Consider the following 12,959-nt stretch of genomic DNA (forward strand, 5'->3'; position numbering starts at 1 on the left):
TATATTATATTATATTATATTATATCAAGAGCTGAATATCATTGGTTAAGTGAACAACAGGACGTTTTGAACTGAAATGTAACTAAAATAAATATGCTAGAAGTTATGTAAAAAGAATGTAAAAACTGAAAGTGGATAAACAGCTCAATAAAAGAGGAAGAAAAGAATGAGGATACCTGGAGAGGCAGGACAGCTCAGAGTAAAAGAAGACCATGAGTGGAGATGGCCTACTGACATGCATTAAGAAACAAAAGCACAGAAACACAATGTGTGCTCAGACAGTGAACAAGAAAAAAATATGTAAGGGAAATCATATTCTCACACAGTGAAAATACACATCATTTATCTCAAACCTATTGTCCATAAAAGAAGAAAAAGATCTAAAGGAAAGTGCTATAAAATGACAGAGACTATAAATATTCACATCAACCTTGATTTCCTAAACTAAGAAAAGTGATCTATTTTGGTGTGGGAATCACCAGGCTAAGCTTGTAAAACAAGTTTGTTTTACTTTGCACATTCCGGAAGCTTCCGATACACTGTTGGTTTAGATACAGAGAGAGGGGATTGAGAGAGAAAGAGTAAAAGGGAAGAAGAGAGAATGGTAGAGAGATAGAGAGACAGGGAGAGATAGAGGGAGAGGCCTGGACTGCAGGGAGTGAAGGAGAGGTGGGCCCGTTTTTCATTCATCAGCTGTGAGTGGGCTTATCGGCTAGCCAAACAATGCCAGCTTATTAATAACGCTCCCGTCAGAGCAACCCCGTTTGGCTTGGAAGGGCCCCAACAAATGAAAACAAGCAGGGGCCACATCAACAGACTGGCCCCCAGAGCCTCAAAGCCCATTCATAGATTCTCACCGGCGTCCGAGGTCCAGACAGATAAGCGGGTATGATAAGCCGGATGTTGACGGAACTCCACAATGCCCAAGTTTATTTCTGACCCATGAAGTTCCACAATAGCTTGGTTATCAGGCCCATCCCACCCATCCGCTGCTTTCTGTCTCCTCCTTCCCAGCAGACCATTTGCCATAGAACCAAAGTTGCCAAACACGCAGACTGAGTGCAGCACAGGGTGGGCGTACGAAGCCCCATGCCGCTTTATGAGAACAAAAATGGAGGGCGATGAGATCCTGATCTGATTAGAATACTATCTCGGGCACAGCTGGGACGAGATATCTACAGATAAACACGAGTAATCTTTAAAAAAAAAAAAAAAGAAAGAAAACACCTTTAAAAAACCTTTACTAAAGTATTTGAAAATGTTTTTACCACAAAGAGTCCAAAAGTCGAAGAATCTTGCTGACTCGTTCTTTTGTGGGGACCCATCTCTTTCTGATATTTCAGTTTGGCATTAATATACTACCTAGAATTTTGTGCAGCAAAAAGGACAGGAATAAGCTTCATAATGAAATGTGTCCCTCTGTGATTACTATGATTATACTGCTGATGTGTGGCTTTTCACTAAGCAAAAAGCCTCATAACAGCAGTTCTTTAGAGGGTTTTTTTTTTTCCTTTTAATTGACCAAACTCAGACAAAGGTATTTTGTAGGCCATTTCAAAAAGTATCCTCTCTCTATGTAACATGATATTAAAGAGAACATTTATGTTAAGCCTTTGTCTGGCATGAATATTAATTTACATATTGCTTGACCACGTTATTCAAAATTTTAATCTGTCTTTTATGTTTACAGACAACAAAATATCTCATCTTCTCTGTATTTTAAAGCTTTTTGGTTTCATACCTAGTCGTGCTCACTGCAAGCTATTTCAGACTTTTCAGATAGTTTACTTTTAATAAACAAATCTGTAAAATCCTCTAAACATCACTGTAACCTCTAAAAGTATGTCTAACTGTAAATATTTTCTAAATTGTGTAATATGTTTCACCTATTCTTCATCACTGCGAGAGTGTAAAGAACCATTATTATAATCAGTGAAACAATTATTATGAAAAGTGTGAAAAAAAATCAGATTAACCTTGCATATAAAATGGGATAAGACCATAGGACATTGCTGTGAAATCACAAAGCTTGAGAAGAAACACCAAAAACATGCACTAAAAAGCATGCACCAAATTAGAACATAAAACACATGACAGCCAAGTGAACACCATGCGGTGTTAGAGAAAAAAAAAACACCATAGGGTCACTGCAAAAAACCTGACCAGCATGTACAGTTGCACAGTACCTATTAAAAACAAGGCAAAAACAGACATGAGCTCACCTGTCTGCCTGAACATCCTTGTGATGGCTGATAAGGCATAGAATCAGTCACTAGTGACTCATCCCAAAAAAACATGTTCTAATTTACTAAGGCCGACAAACTTCACTCGCAAATGCAACGTCACTTCAGTAGGGCATGGGTGGTGTGTGCTACCCAACATTGTCTCTGAAAGAAAGTCAGATTTTCTGAAATTGTAGCTCATACACAATTTCACCATTAGACAAAAGTCAAAAATTATGTACATAATCCTTTTGTCAAAGTCAAAACATATTCGGCTTAGCATCAAATTCCTTTTTCTTTTTTTTTTGTTGTTGCTTGACGTTAGTTCAAAGGCCCAACAGACATATGGCCCTATTCATTATCCCACAGTACCACTCCCTTAATGGAGCTCCAAACGAGATGATATTCTTACCCATAACTTTTCTCTCTGTTGGGGTCTGCCTCTGTTAATGTTTCTCCTTTTATGATAATTCCATTTGACAGGAAAAACTCATAAAAAAACACTTATTAACTGAGTCAGGGTGGATTCATTTGGCAGGGATTCAGTTTAACACAGGAAGTCTCACAGATGGAGAATGACTTCTGTCATCAATACAGAATACATGGAACAAATAATGATGAATCAAAGCTCGACTTTATGACTAATTCCTGAAAAACATTAAATATTTTTCCATACCAAAATAGCATACACCAACATACCTTTAAGATGTATAAATGCATTTATATCTACTATAAAGTGTAGTAGAACATTTTTGTCATGTAATGTAATTTTAATAAAGTACTGTACTTTATTGTGTGCATTCTATATTCTGAGTAAGGCATTAAGTCATGAGTATTTGCCACGAAATTTACATTTTAAAAGAGCCCAACTCCATCATCAACACTGAATCTTTCTTAATTATTGAAGCAATGAATGGTTCCTGCTGAGTCCACATAATCAGCATCTGCATAAGCAGCATGTTTAAAACGGTCTGTGTCCAGGACAGAGGGCCTCAAGTAAAAGACTGTGGCTATCCTTGGCCTGTGCTTGGGTTCTGCTTGAGAAGTCAGATCTCTAGAGCAAATGTGCCTTTTTAATTAAATAGTCTGTAAGAAAGGAAGTTAGCATATTTGTTGTGGCAGTGAATTTTCACGCCTGACACCAAGGTGGACATCAACAGCAAGTCTACCCATGTAATTAATGCCTGGATTTAATCGAGTTTACATCTATTCTGGACTGTTTTACCATGGGAGGTGCTTCTTGTTTATCCAAAAATGTAAGTCTCTAAAAATTGTACACGTTTCCCTTAAAACATACTTTGCCCCAAACTGTGCACCCTATGTTCAAAGGTAGGGTGAGTCTACTGGTGAGTTCAAACTGAATAGCATGCTTTGAACAAAAAAAAAAACCAAAAAAAAACAATACCAGCTCTAAGGGCCTTCACGCCCTCACATTTTCAGTCTAACACAAAAACTGATCACAGCCGACTTCATGCACGACATAAATAGTTGAGTCAGTAGAATAAGGTGTGTAATGGGCTGAGGGTGATTAACAACAACAAACTAACTAACTTCTCCCACTGTCAGCTCTGGGGGGTGTTCCAGAAAGCGGGTTTAGTGAAAACTCAGAGTTAGTTAACTCACAGTAAGTAGTAAACCTCTTCATAGAAGACCCCTATGGCTTCATTCTCCCAGCAAAAAAAGCCATAGGCCTCTTCTGTTAGGAGGTTTACTACTTGCTCTGAGTTGACTAACTCTGAGTTTTCACTAAACCCGCTTTCTGGAATACCCCCCAGAACTGATAGTGGTAGAAACTGTTCTCACAGATCAACTAATGCCAAATGGTATTTTACTTCAAGTAATAAATGTAATAATGTAAGCCTAGAGGCACAGATCTAAATTAAAGTCTTATTGTCTTTAGTCTATGTGTTTATAAGTCAGTTTCTTTCAAGGTTTCTCCAGCATGCCAGATCATAGCGTACCTGTGGGTTCTTCAATGAAGAAGGAGACGTCTTTCTTTTCATCTTTGTCATCGATGTGGTCGTAGGTGATCTGTGGGATGGACAAGGCTCTCTCTCCCGATGGGCCCAGGGAACCATTGTCCCGAGTTGGCTTGAGCTTCCTTTTGTAGCGTTTGCTCTGGAGACACAACAAGACAACAATGATGGGAAAATTAGCCACGTACTGGAAAGCATTCAGTTACGCTTTCTTACACTGGCCTGACCTTGTTCTCTAATACAAATACATACATAGTCTTTTCAGAGGTGAAGCTGACAACAAAATTTCTTGTGAACCTCTGAAAATAAAGTTATAATTACTGAAACAAACTGAAAGTACTGAAAAATATGTCAAAAAATGTTTGTCAAAATCCCACGCAATTTGTGGTTAAGCAAGGACACAGACAATAAAAGAACTTTACATGGTGTGGTCAGAGGGTTCTTTTTTAATAATTAACTGTAATTCATTATTTGAAATGTTTCTCCACTTTTGTAAAGCAGTACAAGGGAAATGTAATAGATTTCCACTGAAGTCATGGACTGAAATAGCTAGGATCAATTTATTTTGAGGCTAAACACTCATGAAATTGTTTTGACTGAGTAAATCATCAAAGTAGCCCAGTTCTGACATGAAATTCAAGGGAACTCAGAATGTTCCAGAGCCTTTGCTTATGTCTGGGGGAGGGGGGGGTGCCCTTGTCATCCAACCACTGATTCAATTAGTTTTAACATGTAATTCTTATGATCAAGTTCCCATTACGCAAACTTGTTCAAATTTTAAATTTGTACAGTTTTTAGTTTTGCCTGCTCTGATGTAAGTTCTGGCAGGCAGATTTCCTTATTTTTAAAATAATTACATTACAAACTTCCTTGTAAACTGAATAAACAAACAAAATACATGTCATTTAAATCCCAAAGTTTCTCTAGTCCTTGTCTAGTCTTTTACTCTGATATTTTTTCACTTATTTTTTTCTCAGACGGTATATGGAGAAGAGTTTGTGAATGAACTTTATACATCTTTCAAGGTTTATAAATAATGTAAGACTCTGGTTGTTTCCTTGACCTTTCCCAGTCACATTAAAAAACAAAACCCTAACTTATTGCTATGTTTTAAACTGACTTTGACACTGAACTTCATTCTTACCCAGCGCTCTATGAATGACTCGTTAGAAATGAGGAGAAAGTCACACAGAGAAAAGAGACAGAAGCAGCCCCTCACTTCCCTCAATATGTGTGGAGTTTCAGCTAAACAAAGATTTTTTTGTTGTTGTTGCGCTACACAAAGGTTTACTCCCACGAGAGAGGCGGTGGTGACATCATCTCATCTGACTGTGTCTTTTGTGTGGATGAGACAAAGGGTCCGGGGTCATCTTGGTGACCGTGAAGAGAACACTCACTCTTTTCACAGTCTGTCCCGCATGACATCAGAGCCGACACACAGGGCTCCCATCGAGGTAATAATACCACGCTGAGTAAAAATACTACACCTAACACTAAGCCAGCATTAACAACTCAGTGTACCACACTGCTGTGGAATTACCTCGCTGTTCAAACACTGGCCATTGACAACGGAGCCAATGGTTGTAAGAACACACTGGGAATGATAATATGTGGTGTTAAACCCTAACGCTTTCATAATATTATTAAGCTGTAGAGCGTCATTTTGCTGAAAGAGACTAAAGACCTCCATGTTTGAAACCATAAAGACATTTCAACCACAGGATGTTGAACTTTAATACTATTACGTGCCAAATCAAAACTGGCTTTTCTACTTGATGGCAGAAAACATGCAACCTGAAATATATTTCACATCAAGGCTACAGAATATCAAGACAGTCTCTGAAATCACATTAAAGTTAAAATATGCACTTCGATCTACGCAAATATGTCCAGGTGTCCACTACACAACAACTTATGCAAACACTGGTCTCAGCGAAGAATGTTGTTTTCTGTCAAAATGTAAAGACTGGTCATATCAACCAGCAGGCGCACAGAACCAACAGCTAACAATAGACAATAGATATTAGTTTATTTTTAGCTCATTTTCCACATGCTCACACAGCACAAACATTTTAAAGCAAAGCATCAGCTTAAAATAGTTTTGCTACACAGTAAGCTCATCAATAGGGTACAATACTTTTTTTTTCATAAACAAAAGCAAGCCCATTTGTCTCTAAACATTCAGCAATAGTTCAATTCATTTATCTCAGTTCCACACATTAACCCCTCTGTAACAACAAATATCAAGTCAGTTTCCACAGTAGAGCTCCATCTCGCTTAACAGCGGAGTAGATGGGAGACATGTAGGTACGTTATATGTGTTATACGTGTCTCTGTGTAACTACAGTTGTTGAGGGAGATGTATGGCAGGTGTGTTTACCAGTTTGCGTAAGTTTCCCGGGCTGTTGTTCTCAGAGTTGACAGTGGGGATGTATTCATTGGTCAAAACATACATCTTCCACGTGGCAGGACAGTCTACAGCTTTCTCTGCTGCGTAGCATCTCCACAGTGTCTGAGAACGAGGTCATATAACAGAGGTCATTTATTAAGGATAGACTGGGTGAGGAACCTCACCGCAAAACAATGAAACCCCTAAAACCCCTGATCACCAGTTTGATGTTTTACAAAGAGACTGACATGTTGCTGACTAGTGTATTAAACAACACAGAACTCATTTACTTCATTGTTTAAATGAGACCGAGATAGAGAACAGTTTTTTACGTTGAAATGATACAAAGGAACCAATGATCTTCATCATTGTATTTTACATAACAAACCACAACTAGCTTTCCTACGGAACTAGGACACGGATATCTGTGAGAACACTAAGTTTTGAAAAGCTGCCATAGTTCAGTTTCTTACACTGACTCCTTTCAAACTCTCCTGTAACTTTAGGCTGAGAACTCTATCTTGTAAACAATATTTTTTTGAATCCTGTCAACAAAATATGCGCTGAACAGTGATGGTTTGCTTTAAAACTTCTCTGCAGAACAAGTGAGCTGTTTGTGTCAGTGCGGAGTGGGTGGTTAGCGAGCTCTAAGTAAATGGAGTCTCTTGTAACTACTGACCTCTGGCTCAGACAGGATTTTTTACCCACTGTCTGTCTGGGAGATCAGAACTTTTCACCTTTTCACCAGTTTTGTTTTGTTTTGTTTTGTTTTGTTTTTTTCATGAGAGACGAGTGGGCATTTTGCCTTATGCTGGCAAGGGCTTGCCAACAGAGTTGTTCCTAAGAAGATATAACTCAAGAGATGTTGCAACGTTTGTTACATGTTTATATGTTAATGTGATTAATTGGCCATTTCACCTGTTGGCAAAAGAAGGGAGGTGTGAAGTGCAAAAAGGAGAAAAGTACATAGTATATGAAAAGAGGAAATGAGTAGAGCATATTGAGGTTGAACTGTGGCAGCTTTTCCATAGTTATAGAGTTCTCACAGATATCCTTGTCCCAGTGCCCTAAGATATGAGAAAACTAGTTGTCATTTGTTATATAAAATACAGTGATGAAGATAATTGTTTTCTTTGTATCATCTCAGTGTAAAGAACTTTTCTCTATCTCAGTCTTGTTTTTTCAATGAAGCAATGTATCGGTCTCTTTGTAAAACATCAAACGGGGGATAAAGTGTTTAATAGTTTGCGCTGGGTATAACTGGAGAGTGAGGGAGAGGGGGGAATTTTAAGGGATAAGGAAGGAGACGGGAGAAGAGAAATTCACCGTGACATCTGGATGACTGCGTGTGATAATCTCTCCAGCCCGTACCTGTATTAGAGAGGCAGCAGCGGGGATCTGGCGATTGAAATGTTTCTGCCTCTGTTTCTGCTGGACCTTCAGAGCAAAGCCAGAGCCCAGTATACCCTGCAAAGCACGCGAGGATGACATCTCACTTCTCTAAAGAGACTACGAACATAACTACAGAAATATCTCTCAGCATCTAGAACATAGTCACTAATAATTCACTGCTGCGGTTCCCCTTCCAGATGTTGAACATCATCAATCATTCAGTATATTCAGTCTACTTAACCAACTGCATGCTTTAAAAGACCACAGATTTAGGGCTTAGTGTTCAGTTGAAAGGCTGCATCCATTGTCTTGGTTTCACCAGTATACAGACCAGCCGGGGAGCCATGGGATCTGGACTAAAAGCCAATGATTTACACAACACCTTCAGGTTTTAATTGTCAACTCCTAAGTTTGTCATAGATTCTGTTATATTTGTTATGCAGATGAGATGTAAGTGAAGTGGGATGATATGTTTGAGGCCCTCTCTGTCTTTCTGTGCCCCCTGAATGTGCCCTTATTTTCGTCTAGCTTCTTTTAAAGAAGGGGGGGGTGTATCTGCAAGTATGTATGAGTGTGTTTTGTGTGTGTGTGTGTGTGTGTGTGTGTGTGTGTGGTTGTGTGTGTGTGTGTGTGTGTGTGTGTGTATGTGTGTGAGAGAGAGAAATGGCATTCATTACTGCAGGCAGGGCGAAGAAGGAAATGGCAAACACGCTGAAACAGGAAGCAATGGCTTTCCCTATCCACGTCTGAGGAACTTTGTCTCCATAGCCTATTGTAGTCACCGTAACCTAGAGAAAGAAAAGAAAAGAAAAGAAATAATTCAGAGGAGAATACTGAACTCTCTTTAACTCTTTGTTCCAACCATGATCAACACAATCCCCCGATTAGCTGAAGTGATGGGCCAAAATTTCTAACTAATAACTTAAATAAAGCAATACAGAGCTTGGTTGGAACAGACGCACTGGAACACAGAAACCTTGGTTCAACACACGTCATAAACTGAATACCAAAACAGCACCATCACTGATTCCGCTCATCTTTGGTTGAGAGAGTGGAACCAGCAGTGACCCAATACTGTTCAGCCTTGCAAAGAACACTTTCTAAATTACCGAACTACAAAAACATGGGACTGTGTTAATGAAATTCTTAACCTAAAAGTGATTATCTAAGACTGTGCGTCAGGCTGTTTAAAGCACTGGTTCCATTGTCCATTCTCTGCCAAAAAGCTGGAATTGCTCTTTCTGTGTTTGGACAGAGAAGGGGAATGAAAATAGAGCCGACTACAGATGACACTGACTGGTATCCAGACAGGCCTTGAAGTTTTGGCTTGGCCAGAGCAGTAAATCAAAGACATATGGCCAATACTAAAATGTCCCCTCCTGGTGTTCAAAAGCAAATACGCTCTCTTCTCCCGCTGCAATGCTTTTTCCATTGTCGTTTTTTTTTCCCCCTCCGCTGTGTGACTTGAGTGAATACTACCGAACATTTGAATTTCATACTCAAGTGTTTCATTGTGGCCCCCGTTAAGAGACAGACGTTGTAAAGATGTCATGCCTTTGTGGGCTCCTCTGACAGGAGCCATAATACATGTGGATGAAGAGGAGCGTGGTCAGAGGTTCTTTGGACGTGCTCCTCATCTGTCGACACTCAACAGGTATTTAGAGTGCATTCCAAGGGGCTACGGTTCCCTGTTAATCCGTGGTGAACGCGGTATTCTGTGGTGAGCACAAATACCTTTCTGCGTGTGTACTGGGTGGAGGGGTGGGAGCAGGGGGTGGGGGGTGGGGTGTTTGGGGGGGTGGAAGCCCTCCCCACTCGCCGTGGTGAAAAGGAAAGCCAATTCTGACACATTCCAAGTGCTCTTGGCCCAAGGCGCAGTGTCTTCAGCGAACTACACCGACCTCTATTTCACAACATTCACAATAGTCAAGGGCGAAACATTTCAAAAGGCTTTAGAGAAAGAAAAGTTTAATCCTGGTTCACGTATCAGACAAGAAACAAGCATTTCAATGTAGTGTATGATGGGCCACTCAACACAAACTCGCCTTGTTGGGCAACTAGCCTCCTCCGTGCACTGTGCACTCTGTGTGTGGTATTACCGCATCCCTGGCCACAATCTTACCATCTCTCCAACTCACTGAATCCGTGAGGCCAGAGCCTCTATGAATCACTGAGTGAAGTCTATGTTCTATGTGTGTGGTAAGTCCGTCGTGGCTAACATCTCTGTCTCTCCATCTGCTGACAGTCTATGGTTTCTGTCAAAGCAGGACATAATCTCCTCACGCAGAAGGCCTGAGTTTACGCTCAATGTGTGTGGCAGACTTTAGGCTTAACCTGCCACCTGTGTAGCACAGTCCTTGGTCCACATACAGGAGTCTGTCAAAGGGGGTCACGACGGCTGTGATATGTTTTCTTGCCGTTCTCTCTCTAACTCTTCCCCCTCTCTTTCTTTCTCCATTGTTTCTCCATTCATACCCATTCTCCCCTCTTCCTCCATGCACATCTTTCCTCATTGTACCTTTCTTTGTGCTCATCCTTATCTATGTCTCTCCTTTTCCCTCCACACCATCCAGCATTCCCTTCCTTTCTTGCCATCTCCGATTTTCCCTCTCTCCCTTTCTCTTCTCCCTCTCTCTCTCTCTCTCTCTTCTCTCTCTCTCTCTCTCTCTCTAAATAACTTGTGATGTGTCAGAGATGGTTCATGGCCAGACGAAACAGACCTGAGTCTCTTAATAATCTGCTTGGCCAGCGCTCTGAGGTAGCGGGATATGAATAATAGCATTGCTTGGCCTGGTCCAGCTGTGCCCTGCACCTGCAACTCCCAGAGTGCAAAGCACGAGAAGAAGGGGGGGGGGGGCGTACCAGAGTTCCATCAGCCCCCCTCCCCACCCCACCCCTGACCCCTCCCCCTTTTCCCTGCTGGCTCAAATATATTTCAACCCATTTGGTCTGCCTCTCAGAAGTTTCGAGTTTACAGTCCAGGCAAAAAACAAAAGGGAGCAAAAAAAAAGAAGAAAAGAAAAAAAAAAAACTCTGTTGGAGTATTTTATTTCCAAGTGAGCTCCTCGACCCAAACAACTCCTTTTGTTCATGCGACAGAGGAGCCCAACGCTTTCTGACCCCCTCAACAAAAAAGTAGTAATCCCACAATTAAAGTTTTAATTAAAGGAGCTGACACTTTATAACGGTGGTCTAAAAGGTCTTTCAGGCAAAGTAGGATGGAAGGTGAAAAGAGTGTGGCACGCTGAAAGAGAGTAGTGCTTTTGTAGCTCACGGATCCCTCCCTGTGCCAGATCCACATTGGTTTCTCATTACAACGCGCATTGAGTCTACTGTTTAATTAACTGAACTGGAAACTTTGCCCAAGATGGATCAAAATAGCCCATAGAGCTTTGCAATAAAGGCATTATATGTCTCTTTCTTGCATTGCCTCAATTTCCTGCATTTCTCAAAAACAAGGAAATCAATAGGATCACAGAGGTATTTGGGAAATGTAATCAGGGTTTCTGGTGGGGTGACAAAAGTTCTAGCTGTCACAAAACCCTGCCCCTCTTATGCGCACTGAATAAAAATTTGGGTTTCAAGCAACAAAATAACACGCGGCAAATAAACATTTAAAGATGTGGTTGTTAAGTAGCATAAAGTTTATCATTTTAAAACAATATGTGCAGATGTACAGTATAGTTTGATGCAGTTCTACGTAATCTGATTTGTCCCAAACTGTCATTACAGAGGATACATGCAGCAGTGTAGAGGTATAGAATATATGTGTTTTAAGTACCACATCATAAAAAGTTAAACAGCTTTTGGAGACTGGTACTTTTCAAGGCATTTTTGTAGACCGAGCTTATTTAAACTGAGTAAGTGAAGTACATTTTACCATATTCCAGTAAATCTCAGTCATCACAATTTTTGTTTATTCAAAGCCTTTTTCAGTGTCAAAATCCATAAGTTGATTAAAAAGGCACTGAAAAGTGCTGAGTTCATGAGTATATGTGTCAAAACAGGCATTTTGTCCTTTAAATTGAGAACTACAATGCTCAGAATAGCAAAAAATATCACAGCTTTTGCAAATTCAAGTGCAAACTTATTTTTGTAAGATTTGAAAGAGCAACCATTTTTCTTCTTCTTCTTTTTCTTCTTCTTCTTCTTCTTCTTCTTCCTGCTCTTTTTCTTCGTATTCTCTACATTTGTGATAACTTTTCTATTGGTTATCCCTGACAGTGTGTGGCAAAGGTTAGACATGCAACATTAAGATTCCACTGAAACATCCACATGACAAATAGCTTACCACTCCCCACCACAATGCATCAGCATAGCTAGAGAAGCCAGTCTTTCCCTCTTCATCCACTGCGTCCTTCTCCGCAAGATACACAAAGTAGGAGGAGAAGATGAGGCCCAGAAAGCCTATGTATAATGTGGTTATTAGTTCCTATAAGAGAGAGAAAACATGCATTTATTTAAAATGCCAAAGAAGCACAAATGAATGTCACATGATTTAAAATGACCCGTTCTACTGAAAACGTTTTTGACGTGTAATAATTTGATCATTTGTCTGAATTCATCTTGTGATGTGAAGATTATTGTGAAGACCATCATCATTCTTAATCATGCCATTTTTTTTCTTTTTACAAAACTACTGCTGTTTAAATAAATATATTGAGTTATTCATAAACTATTTTACAAAACTGTCAGACCATCAGCAAACACATAACGTTTCCAATTTTTTTTTAAATCCCCTCAAAGGCATAATTACACACAGTCTGTAAAGGAGATTTACCCATGTCAGTGGGTCAGAGAAGATCAAAAGGATCTGAGGGAATTTTTAAAAACGGTTTTAGAAGTGATGGGGAAGGAGAGATAAAGACAGACAGACAGTGAGGGGTAAAAACAAAGTCAATCAGATCAGTCCTCATCTTCAGTACCTTATAAAGTCATATGTCGGTTGCAAGACACTTAAAACAAGTATGTGGACTCGTC

At 39.9% G+C, this 12,959-nt stretch overlaps 1 protein-coding gene across 1 annotated transcript in view; it reads right to left on the reverse strand.

The window, feature by feature from the left end:
• LOC115810241 (potassium voltage-gated channel subfamily KQT member 1) overlaps positions 1-12,959 on the reverse strand; it is a 133,666-nt gene that overhangs the window by 103,763 nt on the left and 16,944 nt on the right. The window contains 7 exon segments of the mRNA XM_075353560.1: positions 177-230; positions 2,223-2,249; positions 4,169-4,340; positions 6,579-6,710; positions 7,959-8,054; positions 8,657-8,767; positions 12,271-12,411. Of these exon segments, the coding sequence (XP_075209675.1) occupies positions 177-230; positions 2,223-2,249; positions 4,169-4,340; positions 6,579-6,710; positions 7,959-8,054; positions 8,657-8,767; positions 12,271-12,411 (733 nt within the window).

Source organism: Chanos chanos, chromosome 4, assembly GCF_902362185.1.
Source record: "Chanos chanos chromosome 4, fChaCha1.1, whole genome shotgun sequence".
NCBI classification, from domain to species: domain Eukaryota; kingdom Metazoa; phylum Chordata; class Actinopteri; order Gonorynchiformes; family Chanidae; genus Chanos; species Chanos chanos.